The sequence below is a fragment of the Sinohyriopsis cumingii genome, chromosome 16 (genome assembly GCF_028554795.1).
Source record: "Sinohyriopsis cumingii isolate HCF-2022 chromosome 16, ASM2855479v2, whole genome shotgun sequence".
Taxonomy (NCBI): domain Eukaryota; kingdom Metazoa; phylum Mollusca; class Bivalvia; order Unionida; family Unionidae; genus Sinohyriopsis; species Sinohyriopsis cumingii.
In genome coordinates, this window is record NC_142976.1 from 82313991 (window position 1) to 82336909 (window position 22919).

General features: G+C 35.8%; 1 protein-coding gene across 2 annotated transcripts in view; it reads left to right on the forward strand.

Annotated features, from left to right (window-relative positions):
- Positions 1 to 22919, forward strand: part of LOC149780902 (putative ATP-dependent RNA helicase DHX35) — a 460487-nt gene that overhangs the window by 19566 nt on the left and 418002 nt on the right. For both annotated transcript variants that reach the window (XM_089937996.1, XM_089937997.1), the window contains 4 exons: positions 2567 to 2644; positions 12862 to 12966; positions 18034 to 18095; positions 21913 to 21982. In XM_089937996.1, coding sequence (XP_089794122.1) covers positions 2567 to 2644; positions 12862 to 12966; positions 18034 to 18095; positions 21913 to 21982 — 315 coding nt within the window. The remainder of the gene's footprint in view (positions 1 to 2566; positions 2645 to 12861; positions 12967 to 18033; positions 18096 to 21912; positions 21983 to 22919) is intronic.

Consider the following 22919-nt stretch of genomic DNA (forward strand, 5'->3'; position numbering starts at 1 on the left):
GTTAGGGAGAGGCCATTTAATTGTGAGAGGGGACAAAGACACATGTTTTGAAACGTGTTTCTTGCTCTGACTTTCTTATAAATGACACTGTGCCATTCCTTTCCTTTAAATAATTCGCATCAGCTGTACTATAACATTTCGTATTTCAAGACAAGGCACAATTCCCTCCTTATAAGACAGGCAAAATGTGGCATTTGATACAAGGTGTTCAGCCACGTGAAAAGAAGCAAAAGTTGAATGAGAATGATGAGGAATAATTCTTATGATAGGGAAAAGCGTAATGGAAAGTTTGAGAAGAAATGGACAAAAGACAGGGAATGGCTGAATTATGATGTGGAAAGGAACGTTATGTGGTGTAACTGGTGTATGCAATTCGCATTAACAAACACACAGAAAACATCCAGTTTTGTTGCGGGTTGTTCGAACTTTAAAATTGTACTGGTAAACGTACATGAAAACTGTGTGACATTGTTTTGTGAACAGGACTAGTAAAGATTTGGCAGGACTAGAAAATTTCTCAATATACTAGTCCATCTGGCTACAAAGAAATTTGTGCTAAATTTGAGCCCTGTATAGTTGATGTATTATTTTGTCGTTATTGTACAGATTTTTTCTGAAAAGAGGAAAGGTAATGTAGTATTTGCTGGAAAAATTAACAACTTATTGTGACTGAATTACTGTGTGAACACTGACATGCACATGAAATGACTTAAGCACTAATAATATTGGAGAACAATTTGATGTGACAATGAATATTGTGAAATTCTTAAAGTTAAAAAGAAAAATTTGGTAAGATTTTTTATTTTCTAGAGATTATTTTGTTATATATTATGAGAAATAATTTCCACCAGGAACAGTTTTTTATGACTAAAATACATTTTTGGCAGGGAGGGCTGGATGTGGGACATTGCCCATTGAGAACCTGTTGGGGGGTGGTGGGTCAAACCAAACCCACTTTCATAATTTTTCCATTTTTTGTGTGGAGGACCAAAATTATTTCTGTCGAACAATACCTTCAGTTTTATTTCAAGTTGCTCATGTTTGGGGTTTAACACCATTTTTCTGCACATGACTGGCAGTACATAGCATAATGAGCCCATGTGGGGTAAATTTGCCAGATTCAGAAAGACGTGACCTTTTATCCCAAATATCTTTTGGGCAGTTGGTTTGAAAAATGGCTGCCAAAATGTTGAATGTATAAATAAAAACAAAAAGTTCCAGAAGTGGGGGGGGGGAGAGAGTGAAGACGATTTTCCCGTGACTGCCGCCAATCAGTAAAGAGAATACTGCACAAGAATTTGATGGTCTTATTTGGGAAAGTCATAATCACATAAAGATATCTCAATGTGCTTAACGTCAAAATATTAAACTGCACACACTATATGTAAAGTATACAGACTGTGTGATAAAAATACCTATTTATATGATATACTTGTTTAGATGTTTATAAAGACATCTATATCATGCTCTTGTTTACATGTTTCATTTTTGTAAATACATTAGTTTATGCAGCATTTTTCTTTTATATTATAATTTGATTCTCATTTGTTTCAAGAGCTTGTAGTATTCCTGAATTTGATTAATTTGAAGCAATCTCTGTTGAAGAAGAAATATAGTTACACACACACACACACACACACACACATGCATGTGCAAATGTGCACACATGCACCATGCATGCAAACATACAAACACATATCCAAATATAATCATATATTTGAGGAAGCTGTTGTTAAAATTGTGGACTGTCATTGAAATTGGAGTTGTCTTTTGTTTCATTATAGCTTATTTCCCAATTTCCCTGCCATACTTTGTGAAATTGTTGAGCATTTGCTGGCCTTGAGTAAAGTTGTCATTTGCTTAATCACTGTTCATTGTGGAGCATATCCATTTATCAACCAAGAGACACTATGAGTGAAATCATGCTACACACACGCACCCCCCACCCATTTATTGGTCACAGAAATATAAGGTTTAACTAGCTCAGCTTGCCTTTGAATGGAAAACATATCAGAAACTTGATGTTTTCTTTTAAAAACTGCCTTCTTTCACAATTCATCTTACTTTATAAACAATTAACTTGATGTTTTCTTTTAAAAACTGCCTTCTTTCACAATTCATCTTACTTTATGAACAATTTGGGAACCATGTGTAAACAGTCATATTGGATTTTGCATTACCATGAACCATTGAATAAAGAATCTTTAGACTATATCATTGTTAACTTCTAACCAAAAGCACTGACTGGTATTGTATTTTTATATTTAGAAGCTGAGTCCTTTAAATTCTTTCTTCAGTGGCAAGTATTTTTTAAAGCAAAATTTTAGAATTGATGTGAGGTCTAGGGAATAAGTCTTTTTATAATTTATCTCTAACAATTTAGAAATAAAGTGTTGTGATAAAAGTTTTGTCTTGCTGGCGTCCATGGATAAAACATCTCAGGTCAGTGTCATGGATATTGATGATGGTGTGTGTTTGTGTGTGTGTCTTGTCTCTTATGTGTACAAAATGCAAAACAATTATTGGTAGTGGAACTTATGTTGCAATCTTGTTTTCTTTTTTGTAGTACCTTCTTGAAGCTGGTTGGGCTGCCGAAGGCCATGTCATTGGAGTAACTCAACCTCGAAGGGTAGCTGCTGTCACGGTAACTCTAACGTTTATTGAATTGTTAATCATTTAGGAAGGAAAATACTTGTCTTTATTCATTTTGTCTTTTGCCATTCAATATATTGTTTAATTTCATGATGTGAAATACAGATATAAAGAAATACTGGTCTTCTGTTTAAATGAAGTGACTCAATGATGGCTGGTTTGTAGCAGTTGTGGTAACTTCAGTTCGATACATTCATGAACATAACACGGGGACCGAGGTGGCTGAGTGGTGTAAAGTACTTGCTTTTACCGATCACTGTTATTAGTGCTCTACGGTTGTTGTGAACCTCAGAGAGTAGTGCGTATAAGGTGAAATGGTAAACATTTGCAGCATGCATAGTGTAGAGAATATTGGTTTATGTTATTGGCTCTTTTTTGTGCAATTTACCTATGAAGTCCATGAAGTGAAAATGACCATGTGGAACTAGCAATTTTTGAAAGGTGCACATCTGAAGTAAGGCCAAGCTATATGCTCTACAACCCATATTGCACACATCAGTCATACACCACATTTAAGTAATTTAAAAGTTATTTGAATATTAACTAAGATTTAGAAGGTCTTTTTTAATTAGCCAGTATAACCTGTGAGGAAAACTGGGGGAAAATTCTTTTTCTTTAGAAATCTAACCCTTTGCAAAATAGAAAACTGTAGAGCTCCACCTTTACCAATCACTGCTATCTCAGTTCTGTCCTTGTAGATTTGAGTCTTAGGCTCTGCCAGTGTTGGTATTTGAGAAAGCTGCCAGTAGCTTTTGTGATAGTTTTTGCAAAGGCTTATTTGTCCATATGCAGTTCAGACTGGTCTGGTTTGCATTTAAAGCCACAATGTCTCAAATCTGCTTGCAAATACCTAAAAGAAAAAGGGTCTTGAAAATCTGTTTTTCCGCTGTATTTTGTAACACGAGTTGAAAGTCTATTTTGATTGATGTCATCACACAGCTAGATTTTTTCCCATTTCGGTAATACCACCTGCTTCATTGTATTTTAAATGATGCTGACATTACATAGTTCGAAATACTGGATAGGGTGCTAATTTATATGCAAAAACATGTCATGTGGAGGTAAATGAGATAATTGGAGTTGCTCAGCTTACTATGGTTGCTACTGAAATAATAGCTCTCTTATTCAGGTAACCATGAAACACTATGCCATTTAGTATCTAGAATCATCTGTTTATACCTGATGATCCCTATATTGGGTAAAATGTCTATTAAAGCATGTGCCTTGTTCTGCAGACAAATTACTTGGACGAGGTTGTTCAACGTTTAAGGTTTTCATACAGATAACCTCACCATCATGCACATAAACCAATATCCTAGTAAGGTTCCCAGTTTGATCCTGGTTGTGGTTACTGCCATAAAAAATTAAGCAAATGAGTTATGATATACATGTATTATGCCATCTTTTATTCATTTAGTAGGTTAATACTCCTGGTTACTTGTATGTGACTACTAACAATGGTTACAGTGATTATTAGAATACCCTACCCTCTAGTGGACATTCATGGGCATGTGAATCAATTTTTGGGGTCTTAAATTGCCTCCCTTTATTATAAAAGCATGCACCAGACATTTTCTGGATATGTATATGGTGTCACCAATGAGTAATAAAAAATCATAAGTTTAATAGCAGTAATATATGACCACTCACTTTAGCCTGGATTGCCTCATTTCTGATGCAATTCCACATGTACAAGTTTACAATTCCAACTGGAGTGTTTTAGAATTATAGAATAGAGGGAACCCAAAACCATTCTGATTCTCATGTCATAGGTCCATTTAGAATACTATTTTTCTTTATCACTGTGTGCATAAGATGTGCAATTGACTTGTAGAAAATTGCCATTATTTTCATTTCTAAATATGTTTTTGGGCAAATTGCTCTAATTTTGTATATAAATTTAGTGAATATTCCCTCTGCCCTTGCAAATTTTTTATTGTGAATTAAGCTCTCTTCATTGTTTAGGGACTTGATTGCACTGTGAAAATTTAACAGTGCTCTTCTCAATTCATCCCCTTCCCTTAACAGTGTTAGCGTAAGTCATTGCTCCTGTGTTTTATTTCTGGAAGTTTAAATATAGTGCTTGCTTTGCCAGTACATTATTTTTTTTGCAAGGGGTAAAGTTCCAAAATCTTAATTCCTTTAGTTCATCAGTTGAATAATTGAATAACTGCTAAGTACTTTCTTAGGCCGTATGATTATAGTTAAAATGATTTTATAGCACTGTCAGTAGCTCATTTTCTGATTCAGAATATTTGTATGATATTTTTCCTTTCAGGAATTACTTGCTTTGTCTTTCTTTTCAGGAAATGTTACAAAATGTGGGGAAATATAGGCACACTTGCCACTTGTTGATCTTGCATCAAGCGTTTTTTATGGTCTGATGATCTTTGAAACCTAGCTGAGAGTAAGCACACTTATAGAGATAGTATGGTCCCAGGACCTTTTACTCAGGAGAGTATTTGATCTGTATCACCAGAAGTTTGGAGAGATGCATTGCCCCTTTAGAGTTATGCCACTAAGTTAGGGCAGAGCAGCACTTCCTAAGGGTCAGCAGGCCAGCGCATACACTAGAGTGCAGATTATACCTTCCTGAGATGAGAAAACTGTTATCTTTCTTTGAATCTGTTGATGGTAGCTTGGTCATCAAGTCATTGTTGCCTGTCAGGCCTTTGTCTTGTCACTGGTCTTTCAGCAGTGATCACCAGTCTACCAACACTGGTCACCAGTCAGTGGAGTTACATCATCGGTCTGGGGACAGAGGACTGGGTTTTTACCCCCTATGCCTCTATGTTACTGATCCATCCCAGTAGGATAATCTGTCTCATAATGGTGATTGGATTGGCCATTCCCCCTTATGTTCCCTTCAGAGCAAATTGAATCTTGCAAGATGAAGGCCTACTTTGTCTTCTCAGATTTAGCAAAACAAAGTGGTTGGGGGTCCCTCACCTTCTAGATGACTTGGGGGGATAAGAGGCATGCTTTTCCTTCAAAAGTTTGCCACTAAGAAAGATGAAGATCTGATATGCTCCTGGGATTGAGATCAAAATCCCATTACTTCCTATGAGGATTTGTGAACCAAGGATACCAGTTTCTAAGTCTCAACCTTCAAAAAAGGAAACCAATCAGAGAAAAATTGGGATGGAAAGTCCTTCCTCCTCCAAGTAGTATGTGCAGGATGATATTGTCCTCTCCATGTTGCTGGAAGCTAATGAGTGTTTGCATCAGTCACTAGCTCTGCCTTTTGGTCCCCTTCATCCTTCAACATGTTATCTCAGACATTGGAGGGATAACAAATCTGATGTTTGATAAGGTGCAAAATGATGTTGCCCACCTTTTTCCTCTGGACTTTGTAAGTGGTCTTCAACCTTAGAGAACAAGAAAATCCTCATTAGTTTAAAGAGATTCTATGGGGCAGCATTGCACACAGATTGGCTTTTGCTCTCACATTTTGTGGTGGTAAAGGAGCTTTTCCAAATCTTTCCTAGGGTCAGAAGTCTGCTAGTCCTGCATGGTTTCTTAAAGGTGCATACTCTTGTAGCTATTGGTTCATATGCTAATCTGTTTTTTTTGGCAGTTTCTTCTAGCCTTTTGAAGGAGGAAAGTTTGGCATTTCAGTGTCTACTGGAAGAGTTGTGAGTTTCTTGAGGCATGTCTTGTCAGTGTCTATGGCATTGTTGGTGGGGTTGATCTGTCTCTGAAAGGATATTACTGTGTGCACTTTGAAGATCTTAGTAGATGATAGATGGGGCCTTTTGAGGGCTGCTCCTTTGGAAACATAGGTGCTTATTGGAGGTCTTATTCCTTCATTGGTGTTGCAGGATCTGAGGACCAAGAACACGGGTCCTTATAGTTCATGGTCCATTGATGCAGACCAAGAACTGTGCTCATTTGGACAACCCCAAAGGTCCTTCCTTTTCAAGAGGTTGCAGCCCCAGTTCAAACAGTAATTACATTCTGAGTTGCTAGATGAGTTTGCTGAAAAGGACAAGAGAGGAATTTGGCAAACTCTGTCCCTCCCCCCCGAATGTTAGGCCCAGTGAACTCCCCAACACTCTCCTGCAATGCATTCCTCTTCCGGACATCCAAATGGACACTAGGTTAGTATTCTTTTCAGAGGTCCAGTCTGTTGTCATGAAAGATATGTGGGCCCTTACTACCTTAAATGAAGTGTACCAGCTTTGTTTCCAGGAAGATTCTCTTGCATGGCCCCCATCTTTTTCCACCAGTCAAGACTGGTTCAGTTTATGGAAGAGGTGCATGCCCTTCTACAGAACAACTCAGTAGAGAGGGTGGAAAAAAAGCCAGTATCCATCTTTCTTCTCCAGATTTGCCTGGTGCAAAAGGCAAAAAGTTTTGGCTTATTATTGATTTTTCTAAACAGTGACTACTGCCTCATGAAGGATGTTACAAGGCCAGGTGACTGGGTAGTCTCCATTAACCTTGAGATGTGTATCTGCACATCCCCATTTTCCTCCCCACAGGAATTACCTAAGGTTTGCCAGGAGCAGGTTTTTTTAAAATTTGAGCTTCTGCCTCAGTAGCTTTTACATGGGTGATACAAGTAGCTGCAGCCCACCTGAGCTCTCTGGGGAATCCATCCTGCAGTACTTTGACAACTGGTTGATGCATGATGTCCTTAGAGAGTCCTTCTGTTCAAGATCCACTCTGCTGTTGGTGCACATTGACCCAATTGAGACTTATCCAGGACTAAGGGAAATTGGATCTAATCCCTTGTCAGGATTTTGTTTATATGAGCTGAACTATATCACCAGCCTAGGGTGAATTTGTGTTTTATTGGACTGCATAGACAAAATACTGTCTCTTTTTTCAGCATTTCGAGCTAAATCCTCATCAGCTTGTCTTTAGCTTTCACTTCTGGGGATCTTAAACTTTAATATTTAATTGGTTCCCATAGGATGACTTGCATTCCCTCCAGTTTCTTCTCCTGGCAAATTGGAGATTGCACAAAGTCCTGCTGTCATCTTGGATGACTTTGGGGTCTGATTTTCATCTTTGCCTGAGCTGGTGGTCCAATTGGGATTGTTTACTGAAAGGAGTTTAATTGGGATTGTTTACTGAAAGGAGTTTAAATTCATGCACCCAAACCTCATTTTACACATCTGTACACTGGACCACCCCGGTGGTCTAATGGTTAGAGCATCCACCTCAGATGTGAGAGGTCACAGGTTTGAATCCCAGTTGAGTCATATCAAAGACATATAAAAAGGGTACTAACAGCTGCCTTGCTAGGTGCTCAGCATTTAAGGTTAGTGTTTTGACTGGTTGGCCTGGTTGTTGTTGTTATAGGGTTTAATGCCATTTTTCAGCACAAGATAGGATATACATGGCGGCCAGTATTAATGGTGGAGGAAGAACCCAGGAAAACCCCAGAAAGAACCACCGACCCACTGGCAAGCTTTCTCACATACCCACATTAGCTGAATCCGAGACTCGAGCCCACACAGACAGAGGTGAGATGGCAGTGATCCATGACGGAGATCGCTTTAGACCACTTGGACACTCGAGGGCCCCCCTGGTCGGCATGATGCCCCAGTCCTGGACATCACTATAAACTGCCACACTGCAGACATCATAGTGATATGACAGAAAAATTGTTAAAGTCATCTAAAAAAATCAAATCACACACTGACGTCTGTACACTGAAACCTCAGATATAGGCAGTGGCACTCACCTGGTGCCTGAAGGAGCAATTTGTCAGGACTCATTCTGGGAAGAAGGTCCTCTACATATAAACAACTTGGAGATGAGGGTGTTTTTTTTAGGCCACTTGGATTGCATCAACCAAGTAAGTGACAAATGTGTAATGGTCTTCTCTGACAACACATTGGTTGTGGTGTAGCACAGGACATGAGGAGGTACACCAGTGTTTCCCTTTACCCTCATTTGCACTTCAGTGACCCCAAATTTTTAATTTAACCCCCAGTTTTGATACCAGTTTGTTTTTATACTCAGTCTGACCTCTAGCTTTGACACCAATGAGATTTTTGACTCTCATTCTTCCACCCCTAAGGGATACACTGGTACACATACCCTTCTCTCTGTTTGGATGTATGGAACCTCTCTGAGATCATGCTCCAAGTTCATCATATTCGATGCAAAAAGAGCTTCTTGGCAGACAGTCTGTCCAGTAAGGCCTAATGTTGGGTTGTGCAACTAAAGGTACCAAAATTACTTTTCCAACTGTGGGGGAGACCACTGGTTGAGTTTTTTGTGACTGAGCAAGAAATTTCTTATACCTTTCTTCCATCCTGGCTTAGAGGCCTTGGGCAGTAGATGCCTTCAATTTAGTGTGTGTTCAACAGTCTTATGTCTTCCCACCTTTCAAAATGATATTGCAAGTGTTCCCCAAAGTCAAGATGTCTGCTGTTTGCCTGCCTTGTTCTCCTAGCCCCTCTATGGTCCCAATTACCTGGTTCAGCCATCAACCTGTTGATTAGCTGAACCCAGATGATCACCAATGTGGAAAACCTGCTTTTGCACCACACTGGGTTTCAGCTTCATAACAACCCAGTCTTCACCATCACACCTGGCTTGTACCAAGTGATCAATCCATGAAGACCATTTGCATCATCTATGCCCAAGAGATGGTCTACTGTCAGGGTTTATGATATCGAGTGGAGACCCTTCTCTGCTTGCTGTGGTAAGAAACATGTTGATAAAACTGTCACCCTGTGCATAGGGAAATTTGTTTTCGAGGAATGACAATGTTTGGTCTCCACCTTTAGGGGCTATAGGGCAATCCTGTCTAACTCACTCAAAAAGCATGGCTATTGCACCAGACCCTCATCTCTCTGATCTTATAGAGTATTCTGAGAGCTACACAGACCAGTATCCTACTCACTAATGACAGGTTGGAGTCTCTGATATGTCAAAGTCCCATTATGAACCATTGAGTGAAACTTCCTTGGAGAAACTTATCCATAACACTGTCTTCCTGCTGTCCATAATGTTGGCAAGGAGGAGTAAGTTTCATGCTTTGTCTGTAGGTAACTGTTTCCATGGCAATTATCAGTCTCTCCTTTGCAAACCAGGGTTTTTAGCCAAGAACCAGTTCCCATTAGTAGCTCCATTTTCTGTTGAGATCTTTGGTCTGTAAAGGGAATGATCAAAATAGGCTTCTCTGTTCAGTTTGGGCTCTGTGGTTCTATTTAGCCACTTCAAAAGGGCAAAGTAATGGTTCGAAGTATCTCTTTTTACCTGTCAAGGTTTATGCTGAAATTTTGGCTTTAACCATTTCCAAGTGGATTGACCTTTTTATCAAGAGAAAGTAGGGGGACCTTTCCTTTTTATTATTGTTATTATTATTAATAATGGTTTGTTATCTGACAGTAATACATTTGTTACTGTTGCTTACACTCAGATGCCAATATGTTCTCTGTGTTGCTTATTAGGCCACATAGTCATCAACTTTTGCTTTTTTTGCTGTCTTATTTATGACTTAAAATACAAATTGTTGCTGTCTTATTTATGACTTAAAATACAAATTGTTGCTGTCTTATTTATGACTTAAAATACAAATTGTTGCTGTCTTATTTATGACTTAAAATACAAATTGTTGCTGTCTTATTTATGACTTAAAATACAAATTGTTGCTGTCTTCTTTATGACTTAAAATACAAATTGTTGCTGTCTTCTTTATGACTTAAAATACAAATTGTTGCTGTCTTATTTATGACTTAAAATACAAATTGTTGCTGTCTTATTTATGACTTAAAATACAAATTGTTGCTGTCTTATTTATGACTTAAAATACAAATTGTTGCTGTCTTCTTTATGACTTAAAATACAAATTGTTGCTGTCTTCTTTATGACTTAAAATACAAATTGTTGCTGTCTTCTTTATGACTTAAAATACAAATTGTTGCTGTCTTAATTATGACTTAAAATACAAATTGTTGCTGTCTTCTTTATGACTTAAAATACAAATTGTTGCTGTCTTCTTTATGACTTAAAATACAAATTGTTGCTGTCTTCTTTATGACTTAAAATACAAATTGTTGCTGTCTTATTTATGACTTAAAATACAAATTGTTGCTGTCTTATTTATGATTTAAAATACAAATTGTTGCTGTCTTCTTTATGACTTAAAATACAAATTGTTGCTGTCTTCTTTATGACTTAAAATACAAATTGTTGCTGTCTTCTTTATGACTTAAAATACAAATTGTTGCTGTCTTCTTTATGACTTAAAATACAAATTGTTGCTGTCTTCTTTATGACTTAAAATACAAATTGTTGCTGTCTTCTTTATGACTTAAAATACAAATTGTTGCTGTCTTCTTTATGACTTAAAATACAAATTGTTGCTGTCTTCTTTATGACTTAAAATACAAATTGTTGCTGTCTTCTTTATGACTTAAAATACAAATTGTTGCTGTCTTCTTTATGACTTAAAATACAAATTGTTGCTGTCTTCTTTATGACTTAAAATACAAATTGTTGCTGTCTTCTTTATGACTTAAAATACAAATTGTTGCTGTCTTATTTATGACTTAAAATACAAATTGTTGCTGTTTTTTTATATTAGTCTTCTTCCACATTCATAACTTGAAACATATTTTTGAACCAGGTTAAGTAAACAGGAAGCAGTGTTTATTTTAATCTTAAATTGTACCCTTTTGCAAAGAATGTCATCTGGCCATGAGGATGGAGTAGAATGCCATCTTGTTGAAGCTGATTTAGAAGAAATAAACTACATACATTATTGTTTATGATCATAGAATTTGTTTCCTATCTAAATTGACCACTGAATATTTATTATTGAAATCATCAGTATTTTTTAAAAAGAATTTTGTAGAAGAATTGCGGATTGGGAGTTTCAGGTCAGTTACTTCCCTTGAATTTGATAGCACCACCAGAAAACCTGATCCATTGTGTTCTTGGAATTTGGTACATCTCTTTATTTATGTTTTTCTTACCAATAAACTTATTTGGCCACCATCTTCCAGGGATAAAGTATCTTTGTGCCATCTTTGAATGGTAAATATTTGCAAGGTTTTTTACACCTTGTCTTTTTTAAATTTCAAGCGACATGGTCATAAGAAAACATCTTAGTGGAGTGCAGTATAAAAATGCAGCAGAGTTGAAAATAAGAAAGAAATTTTAACAAACAAAGAATGGCAGCAGAAATCAACTATGCTTTGAATATTGATAACAAATGTTTTTACTTTCAATTGCTTGCAAAATTATAAAAAATAAAAGTGCTTTTTGTATTTTGAATTACATTGGTGCAGGATTAGAATGAACCTGAATGATGTGGACTGGATTTCATGTGCCGATTTGTTGGGAAAAATCTGACCAATGAAGTCAATTAGGTCAACACATCTATGTATCTTGACAAAAGCAATTAATCATGTACTAATCAGAAGATGAATACTTGTTGTAATTGAGGACCCAAATTGTGGTAGTTGAAATTCCTCGCACAGGATCGTTGCAGTCTCCTCCATAAATGGACTTTAAGCTGAGAATTGCAGAGGCAGTGTGGAAGTGTGTGCAGCACAAATCTCAGAATTGTAGCACAGCCTTTAATCTCCTGTCTTGTGTGTCCTTAGACAGTTAGAGCACAAATTGGCATAATCAGCCACTTACATGCTCACAGAAATCAAACCGGTTAGTGATGTCATGGTCATATTCAACCTTAAAAAATAAAAATCAGCTGCAAGAATTTAATAATTACTGATGATACTACATAATAAAAACTGTTTTGCTGACAATGGTTCCACTAACTGGCAGCATCAAGCTACAACACCAATATTTTGGGCCATTTTACTGCAGTTATTTAAGAAAAGTTGCATTTTAAGATTTTGGTTTTTAAAATTTTGTCCAGTCATCTTAGTATTATTACTCATATAGGGACACATAGTATCTTTCAGATGTGGTCTATACTTAAACCACATGACACTGAAAGTCAAAGTCTGTTTCATTTTTCAGTTTTTACAGTCATTAGTGCTATGTGTTTAAATGAGAAAAATGGGGGTGATTACTTTCTAATTGTAAGTGCATATTGGACTTTAAAACTGTTTTCAAAATGTAGTTTGTCATTTCTTTTGGTTAGAAAAATATTAGCTTGTTCCATGAAAGTACCAGGAAAGAGCAGAAAAGTTCCATGAAAGTACCAGGAAAGAGCATGGAGGCCATCTCTAGTCAAACATATTAGGTAAAACCATATTTCTAATGTACTTGCAGGTTGCAACTCGTGTAGCAGAAGAGCGGGGATCCATTTTGGGGCATGAGGTTGGATACACAATACGGTTTGATGACTGCTCTGATGCCACTGCCACAAGAGTTAAGGTATGCTTGCCAGTCTCTAATTGCTTCAGTTGTCCTATACAAGCAAGTGGGATAAAGGGATCTTGGTGTTTGCTATTAACATCATGATTATATTTTAATTATTATCTTTCCAGAATTAATATCTTTTTGTAAAAATCTAATGGAGACCAGTCTCTATTTCTGCATGCAAGACACAGTATAAGGCATACTGTATAGGGGGTTTCATGGTTGGTATCTCCCCTTGAAAACACCAGAGGGCATATTGGTGCAACTCATTTTCGGACAGTTCAGTCAATTCAGATGGCAGATGGAGATCAAGAAAATGTGACAGACCGCTCACATTATGCAAGCAGGATTGATATCTCACTTCTTAAAAAGAAATTCTATCAATATTTGATCAATTATTTTTACATCTTTTATTTTTTTTCACTAACTTGCGCTGCTCCCAACTTTCAAATAAATATTATCTGCCCATTTCAGAACTTCATTATCTTTCCATTACTACCTTATTTTCTAGTTTGTATTATTTGATTATGCGAAAGTGTATTGCAGCATAAAGAATAAAGAAAATATGTTTATTTTGTACAGCTTCAATAATTGCAGTTAATGGAGGTTGAACGACGAGAAAAAAATTATAACTTCTTAAGGTTCTTATTGATTTAGACTGTTGCTTTTATATTAATGTTCATTATATTTTTCATGAAATAACTTGAGTTTTTTCAAAATGCACAAATGTCAACCACACTTGAACAGACAGGCACACATGTACGAGTCTCCTTGATGATTATTTTATTTCCTTGAACGGTTGGAAATGTTAGAGTATACAGTTTGGAGAAATAACGATGTTAGACACACTATGCATGTATAGGACATTTGTGGCTCTCACCTATCTGTCTGTTTGTCTGTATATCTGTCTCCTTTCATCTGGTGTATGGGTCTGTATATCCTTGAATGAATGTGTGTTTGCATACATATATAAAATGATGCTAAGTTAGAAAGAGTTACTGATAAATAAAGACAACAAATATGAATACTTGTGAGTATCCATTTATTATTGACTTGTAGAGTATGTTCTTACAAGCAGTCCCTTTTTTAAATCATACTTTTTGCAATTTTACATCTGGTCACGTGAATCAATATTGATTTAAAAGGCGAACCAAAGTAATATGTCGGAATATGTGAAATAATTGGATCTTTAAAACTTACATATTTGATGCAAGGAAAGTTAAAAAGAATTAAACTAATTTTAATAAGGCTGTTCTAGATGAATCTGCTGCTGGCAATCAGAATGTTTTCTAAAGACCCAAACAAATTTGAGAGTTATTACGTGCCAACATAGGCAAAGAAAAATCATGCTGAAAGTTATTGCATGTACTGTCCAATACTTGATATTTCAAAAGTCAAAAAACGAACTGTTAGCCTTGTGAAAGTAACTGAGAAAGAAAGATATATCAACATATGAAAAATGCAGATTGTTGAGATTGTTTTCGTTAAAGTTATATAACCAAAAATGTGCAATAAATGTTTGAAATCGGAGAGCAGAATGAAATGTTCCTACAGATGTATCTGAAATTATGGATAATGAATCTATATTATCAGGTATGGACAGTGTGTTTAATTTAATTATTTGATATCATTTAAGTATGGAAAGTAAATATTATCTAATTATCTGATTTAATGGCTATAATTGTTCTCCTAGTATGAACAAAAGGTATCTGACATATATAATTGATTCCTTGGTTTAACCATGATGATCTGTAGTACAGCTAAGATATCTTCCTTTGTTGACTTTGTTTTGTTAACCAAGTGTAAAACGGTGAACTATCTGGAAATTTTTTGTGGGCATGCACATTGGAGCTAAGGGAGGTAATTTTAGGCGCTATTATCAGTAACTCTGTTGCAACCGTGAAACCCCCTATATAAGTATATCCAATCTAATTATAGCACATCAGTGATAGCTGCAGTGTTGTTTGCAGTTATGGATACAGATGTAATTATGCAATGAGTATTTAAGTACAAGTCAGGTATATCTTAAAGTTGAGTCTTAATTTTGGGACTGGAGTTCTTGACAGAAGTATGAGATAACTCCTAAAAGACATGTTACTTATGATTTTCTTGTTACTTATGTATATACACCACTTCCTTGATAACTTGCGCCCTGATAACTTGCAAACCCACTTATAACGCGGGGTCAAGCATGGCTCCCATTTTTAAAACCAGAAAATACCCTAAAAATTGATCCCTATTTGTTGAACTTGAAAAAAATCGCGATCAAAATTGGTAATGGAAACCGATATATTGCTTGTTTTATCATCGAAAATGGTAGATAGGACCTGGAAATTTTAATCAACACTTTGAAATATCAAATTTGAAAATAGGTCATGCAATTTTTTTACATTTTCTTTCCAAACGACATTCCTAGTACACTGCAATTAACGATATGTAAGGAAATTTCGATCAATGAAAATGTCACTTATGCCGAGTGGAGGCAGTACTTGAATAAATAAATACAAATTAAATAATTTTTTTATCAGTTGAAGTTTGTGTTCTAGTTCTGTCTTTTAGTTTCTTTTAAGTGTAATTGTCATAAATGCAATGTATCCTCTTGTAATTAAACATAAAATGTGTTAATCTGCCATAACAGCTATGTCTGGGAGCGTTTCTCTGAGAACCTAATTAAGTGCCGACTGTGTTTTGATAACTGACTTCCGGAAGTATTTGTTGTATAAGAAACAAAAAGCAGTGATGTAATACACAGATGTTTTCGCATACATGGATGGTTGTTGAAACCAGTTGGAGCGATCTTTCATACATTGGACATTTTGAAAATAAATGTTATTTAAACAGAATAACGAACAACTTCATGAGAAAAAGCACGTTATTAAAAATTATTATCAACATGATTGTAAAATGAGGATTCAGTCAATAAACAGCCCCATTCCCTAATGCTGTTCCCCCCCCCACATGGTTTCTCAATGTCAAAGCTTATAGTGGGGTCTATGTTTGTGGACCCTGTTGTGCGTGAGTTATTGAGGGAGAGGTGTATTTACTTATGTATATATGAAATCTCTATGAAGTTGTATTTAGAATAACGAGGGAGAATGTGTCCACTGATCTAATTTTTGATCAAACTGTTTTCTTAAGCTATACTATTCCTTACTGATGGTTAGCACAAATATTAGGCTTACAATTCCAACATTGCAGTCTGCATGTCTTTATAACATTGAAAAATGTTTTCCAAATTTTAAATGACCTGCTGCCATGCACTGACCAGCCCTGATGATGCAGTGACTGACTGGAATAGTACATTTTGATTGGTTAACTGAAAATTACATGCAGTTGTAATTTTGTTATGGAAATGTTTAGTAGATGCGTACAAAATACATGAGCAACATTTGCCATTTTTATCACTGGGAAACACTTGTATTCAAATTTAAAATGGTGGGTAGGTGGATAGGCGTTTCCTCAGACCTTGGAGATAGTGCCTTTGGTGATCATGATTTTGAGTACTCAAGTCTGAGTTGAGTATGCAGTTTCAAGTGCTTGAGTTTTGAATTAGACACTCACTGTAACCGGATATAAATGTGAGTTTTTGTTTTGTGTTATAAGAAGCATTAATCTTAAACCAGGACTTTGATTAGGGAGTTTTAAGTTGGTGCAAGAACCTCAAATATTACACTAAAACTTGTAGACTACACATAGAGTAATGTTGAAGGTCTGCATTTTTTTTAACACAAACTATAGTTTTTTCCCCAGATTATGTTTAGTACTTTTTTGGGTAGCAGAGAAGCAGAATTCTTACTGGCCCAAAGCAAGTGAATTTTAAATGGTATCTTGCCCTGACTTAGATTCATTTTGCCCAGTAGAGCCATTTGTCTTATACTGTTGTTGCTAGACTTTAAATTAAATGAAAGCAGTATAAATAAGCTCCGATGATTCAAACTCTCATCACCCTCTTAATCATGTTTGAAAACCATAGAGAAACTGGGGATAAATGAGTTGATTGTAAACTGAAATTAAGTGATTATCAACTTTTTGGTATGTCATCTAATACAGAACTAGACTGCAAGCTTGCAGAGGACACAGAATTCATGCTTGAATGCAGAAATGAAAAAACAAAACAAATTCCTAATAGGTTCACTTGGAAGCCTCCAGAAACAGACAAAATAAATCAGCAAATTCATATCACGTTAAGTTGGAAGCATAACACTGGTTAGTTGAAAGCTGCAGTGCTTTGATGTCCAACAAAAAGTGGAGAACATGAATTCCTGTAATTTGCATGTCAATTTTACAAATGTAGAACACTATTTAGTACAAATTTGTATTACTTCAGAACATTAATCTTTTTCCTTGTTTCATACATCTTTCCACCACTCTGGTTTCATTGTATCATTAGTATCGTGGATACTTTGATTATTTGACCAGTTAAATATTAAACAAAACATGGGATAATGTGCGGTAACAAACTTTGATTATTTCAAGAAGAATATACCAACATAGATATTCAGGACAAAGATATGACAGAAAATGTAAATATATTTAAATGCAGTTTGTATGGTGTTAAAGGACATTTATTTGTATTGAAATATATGCAAAAATTTGAACAAGATACATTCAGAAGTTAAGAAAAATATGTTTGAAGATCAGGATCATCCATCTCTGGTCCCAAATAAAGTCCAGGACTTGAGCTTTCACTTTTCTTCTGATGTTCATTTGTCAAAGGTTGATAGTGTTTCCTGATGTTCTCTGTTTTCTTTTTGTCTCATAGTCCACCTGACAACAGCATCTGAGATGTTGTGTTGTGAGCATTTGTTTTGATTGTTAGAATTGAAGGCACAACAAAAAGCAAATCGAATGTTCAACTTTTAAGAGGAGTTCCAATAGCATTTGGTCATGTAATCTGATGATTTTCTGTACCAAGTACTAAATCTGTTTATGTGATTTGCTCAAACCATGAAAAACTTGGGTTGTCATTTCTACAATGCCAATATTTAGAATGACAATTGCAACCCTGGCTACATTTGTTTTTTCATAATTCAAACCAGCCTATATTGTTGTGTGGTGATGTATGTATTTTTCAATTTTCAGTTTCTGACTGATGGTATGATGGTGAGAGAGATAATGGCAGATCCCTTGCTGAAGAAATACAGGTATGCAATGAAAAATTGGAATTGAGAGAGTTACGGTATTTGTAACTTTTTAACACATTGTTCCAGATTGCTTTGGAATGGGGATAACAGTTTTCTATTTGAAGATTTGAGACATTTTGCTGTTGGATAGAATTTTCATAATTTGATCTATGTTGCAGAAATATTTGAAAAAAAATCTGCAAATTTAATTGAACAGAAAATTAGTTGATTTTGCACTCATTGCATTTTTAAAAACAATCATTGGCAAGGAATTCAGATGCCTTTATTTTATATCATAAAATATTTTCCCCCGTTTTTCATACTCTAATGATATGAAATATAAAAAAATGCTACATTTATTGTCAAAAGTATTTGCATGTTCCATGTCTGAATGATAGTTATACAGTAACTCCTCGTTAATAACTCAGAACACTCACATTTTGCTAAAACAAAAAAATGATAATTTTTTTAAAGCATTTTATGTTCACAATGTTTGGTATGTTTGAGTTTTGCAAGTTTGATGCCACTGTGAAAATAACATCTACCTACAGCCAAGGAACATCAAGAGCAAGAAGCAAAATATCATGTGACATCTGGTGTATGGAAGGTCTTATGTGTTACAGAGAGCAAGCCAATTCTTGTGTGTGTGTGATTTGGACTTTTAACATAGCTTTAACAATTTTTCAGTCATATTGCTGCAGTGTGGCAATTTATAGTGATTTGTAGCACTTGGGCATCATGTAGCATCAAAAGTCAAAAGTATTTGTATGTTCCAGTCTTGATACCAGGCCGACCAGTCCTAACACTAACCTCTTAATGCTGAGTATCTAGCCAGGCAGCTGCTATTACCATTTTTATAAGTATTTGGTGAGACTCAGCCAGGGTTTGAACCTGCAACCTCCCACATCCGATTCAGATGCCCTAACCATTTAGGCCATCAGTGTGTTCTTGAGGTGCCCAATGACAGCTGCCAGTTTCTCAGTTTGAAAGGGACGAAGCCACTGTGGGAGGTCATATGCATTTTAAAGAGCAAGCTGCATACATCTTGTGCTACCTTGAGAATTTAAGAGGAAGAAAGTCACTGGTGACCTCGAGCTGGGTGTATATTCTTGTCTTAGGTGTTATATGGAATTATAGCATCCACCTACATAAGACCATAGTTATCCATATGTGCAACTGAATAAATATTTCCTGTAGATGCAGGTAACTAGGACCTAGAAGAGAGCATGCAGCAAAATGTCCTGAGCTGCCTGCTGAATGTAATCAAGCTGTATAGGTTGTCTCAGGAGCATGAATTGTATCTAGTACATATGGCATTATAGCAGTAGTAAGACAGTGGCAGTGGAAAATTGAGGATTGTTGTGAAACATAAGTATTAATTTGCTATTATATGTAGAAGCAGTATCTATTCTGATGTGCCTTTTGAAATTATTAATCAGAAATGTGGAGCTGGAATTGAACTAATTGACTCCTGGAAGCTTAATACCACGATAGATGGATAAGGTTGCAACATGTGCACATTTAAATGGCTTTTATGTTAACTTTAAATACACTGCAAGATCTGTTGAGCAAATTCTGCCAAGGAGTTCACAGGATTAATGCTTGTTTGGATTTGGTAGTACTATTTATTACTGCCACAGGAATTTTCATCAAAGTTAACTATTTACTAACCCTAACCCTAATCTGAATCATAACCTTAGTAACATAGTTCTCTTTCCTAATTTAAGGCATAAAGCACATCAACAAGAAAATAAAATGGAGGCAAATAACATAAGCATGCTGTGGTATTTGAATCTGGTACCATCATTAACTGAGGTAGTGGCCAGAAGGTTAAAAGTCTGTCACAATGGTCAATTTTTTTTAATGAAAAGCAGATTCATGAGTTTGCTTCCATGGGGATGATTGATTCAGGCAGCAAAGGTCAAGGCCACATATATACATTGTTTTTAAAGGTAAATTGTTAAGAGCTGAATGAAAGGACTATACATTGTTTTTCCATATATACATTATTACCAGATTTGTCACATATTTGTAGACGAATGGGGGTTTAAATGTCAGCAGTAAAGATCACAGAGATTGTTTGGTTGTGTTACTATGCTTGCATCAATCTTGTCATAGGTGTGACAATAAATTTACATATTTTCTAACTTTGCAATTGTTTTATGGCTTGATGTAGGAATCAATGACTTATATTCCTTTGGGGTTCCTTATATAGACAGCATTTGCCCTATTTCCTTTATTGGACAGATAATGTGTAATATACTTTTGTCTGTTTCTTGCTTTTTCTTTTCTTTCATGTGCATTTTTATGAGATGAAATAAAAGTTGCCAGGTATTCCATTCAGATTCTGCATCTTTCAAAGTATTGTATCACTTTAGCAGAAAACACAAAAGTACATCATTCAGACACAACCTCAACATCTACTGTCTTGGGGATTTGGAGCTTTTCTAGATTTTTGCATTAGCTTTAAATCACAGCCAATCAAAACAGTAGGTGAAAGTGTTGCAAAAAAATCTGATCTGCTCTGACAAGGTAACCAACTTAAATAAATAGCAGGCTTCAGTCTTTCATGTACTACATCATTTTCACACTAATCACAAATTTACCTGTAGTAAATTCAAAGGCAAAAATTTATCTTCAACCTGATGTGTTTTTCAAGCTGGTGGTATCCAATTCAAAGCATGCTTTATCTGTAATTTGATATCCAAGTCAAAAGCAAATTTTGCCTGTGATTTTACTGTAAGCGTTATTTCCAAAATGATGTGGCATTTCAAAGACACTAAAGTAGTAGTTATATTCCTTTGCAGGGATTTTTTTTGACTGAGCAGCGCAGATTTAAGAAAACACTTTTGACCAATTATTGTAATTAGCTGACACAAACCCAAAAGGACCAAAGTATTCTGCATGCTTCTCATGTATGATGGTGAGATTATTAAATGTCTGATGATTAATTTAATGAGTATTCTTGTTTCCCATGTTGGATGACGCATACGAGGAACCTTGCATACAGATATTATCATGGGTCTTCTCCCACATGATTGATCTAATGAGTTTTCTGGTTTCCCATACAGTGTAATAATGTTGGATGAAGCGCATGAGAGAACACTGCATTCAGATATCATGGGTCTTCTCCCAAATGATTGATTTAATGATTTTTCTTGTTCCCATATAGTGTAATAATGTTGGATGACGCACATGAGGAACCTTGCATACAGATATTATCATGGGCCTTTTTCCATCATGCTACATGTCTGCAGCCTGATGCCTTAGTACTAGATGTCACTATAAAATGTCACACTGCAGACATTGTAGCAATATGACTGAAAAATTGTTAAAGCTGCATTAAAAATCCAAATCACACACACTCATGGGTCTTCTCCCAAATGATTGATTTAATGAGTTTTCATGTTTCCCATATAGTGTAATAATGTTGGATGCCGTGCATGAGGAACCTTGCATGCAGATATCATCATGGGTTTTCTTGTTTCCCATACAGTGTAATAATGTTGGATGAAGTGCATGAGAGAACACTGCTTACAGATATTATCATGGGTCTTCTCCCAAACGATTAATTTAATGAGTTTTCTTGCTTCCCATGCAGTGTAATAATGTTGGATGAAGCACATGAGGAACCTTGCATACAGATATTATCATGGTCTTTTTCCATCATGCTACATGTCTGAGGCCTGATGCCTTAGTGCTAGATGTCACTATAAAATGTCACACATAGCGATATGGCTGAAATTTTTTTAAAGCTATGTTAAAAATCCAAATCACACACACTCATGAGTCTTCTCCCACATGATTGATCTAATGAGTTTTCTTGTTTCCCATATAGTGTAATAATGTTGGATGAAGCGCATGAGAGAACACTGCATACAGATATCATCATGGGACTTCTCCGAAAAGTAAGGATTTTAATAGTTATCTGTTTTAAAATGAGTTAAAACTGCGTAGACCCATATTAGCTTTTGCATAATGTACTGACATAACACGGTCTATGTTGATTGTTTCATGTGTTAACACTATAGAGCTTTGTCTACTGGTATGTTATACCATGACAAATTTAGATTGATGCTAGTCACAGATGGAGGCTTGTTAAAAAGAAATATCTTATATTTTATATTTTTATACCTCACAACAAGAATGGTAGGGGGCATATATTGTCTTCTCTGTCTGTCTGTCCATCCATTCAAACAAAGGCATTTTATTCATCCTCTGTCTGCCTGTCCATCCATTCAAACAAAGGCATTTTATTCATCCTCTGTCTGTCTATCTATCCAATCAAACAAAGGCATTTTATTCATCCTCTGTCTGTCTGTCCATCCATTCAAACAAAGGCATTTTGTTCATCCTCTGTCTGTCCATCCATTCAAACAAAGGCAATTTATTCATCCTCATCTGTCACATATTTGTTAAGTTTTGCATTTAGATCAGTTTTGAGGCACTGTGAAGAGACGTGTTCCATGAACACATTTCTAGTTCTTTTTATTGTTAAATGTTCAGTAATTTTTAGTGTCAAAAGAAGCCATGCATACAGTAGCCTTTGAAAAGTTTTCCATTATACATTCAAGTGTTTATCACAATTTCCATTGTACATCTGAGCCTTTGACAAGATTTCCATTGTAGATATGAGGCTTTGAGAAGATTTTGATTGTATACATGAGCCTGTGACAAGATTTTTATTTCATTTATGAGCCTTTAACAAGATTTCCATTGCATATATGAGCCTTTGAGAAGATTTCCATTCTAGAAATGAGCTTTTGACAAAATCTCCATTGGTTATATGAACCTTGGACATGATTTCCACTTTATATATGAGCCTATGCCAATATTTCCATTGCA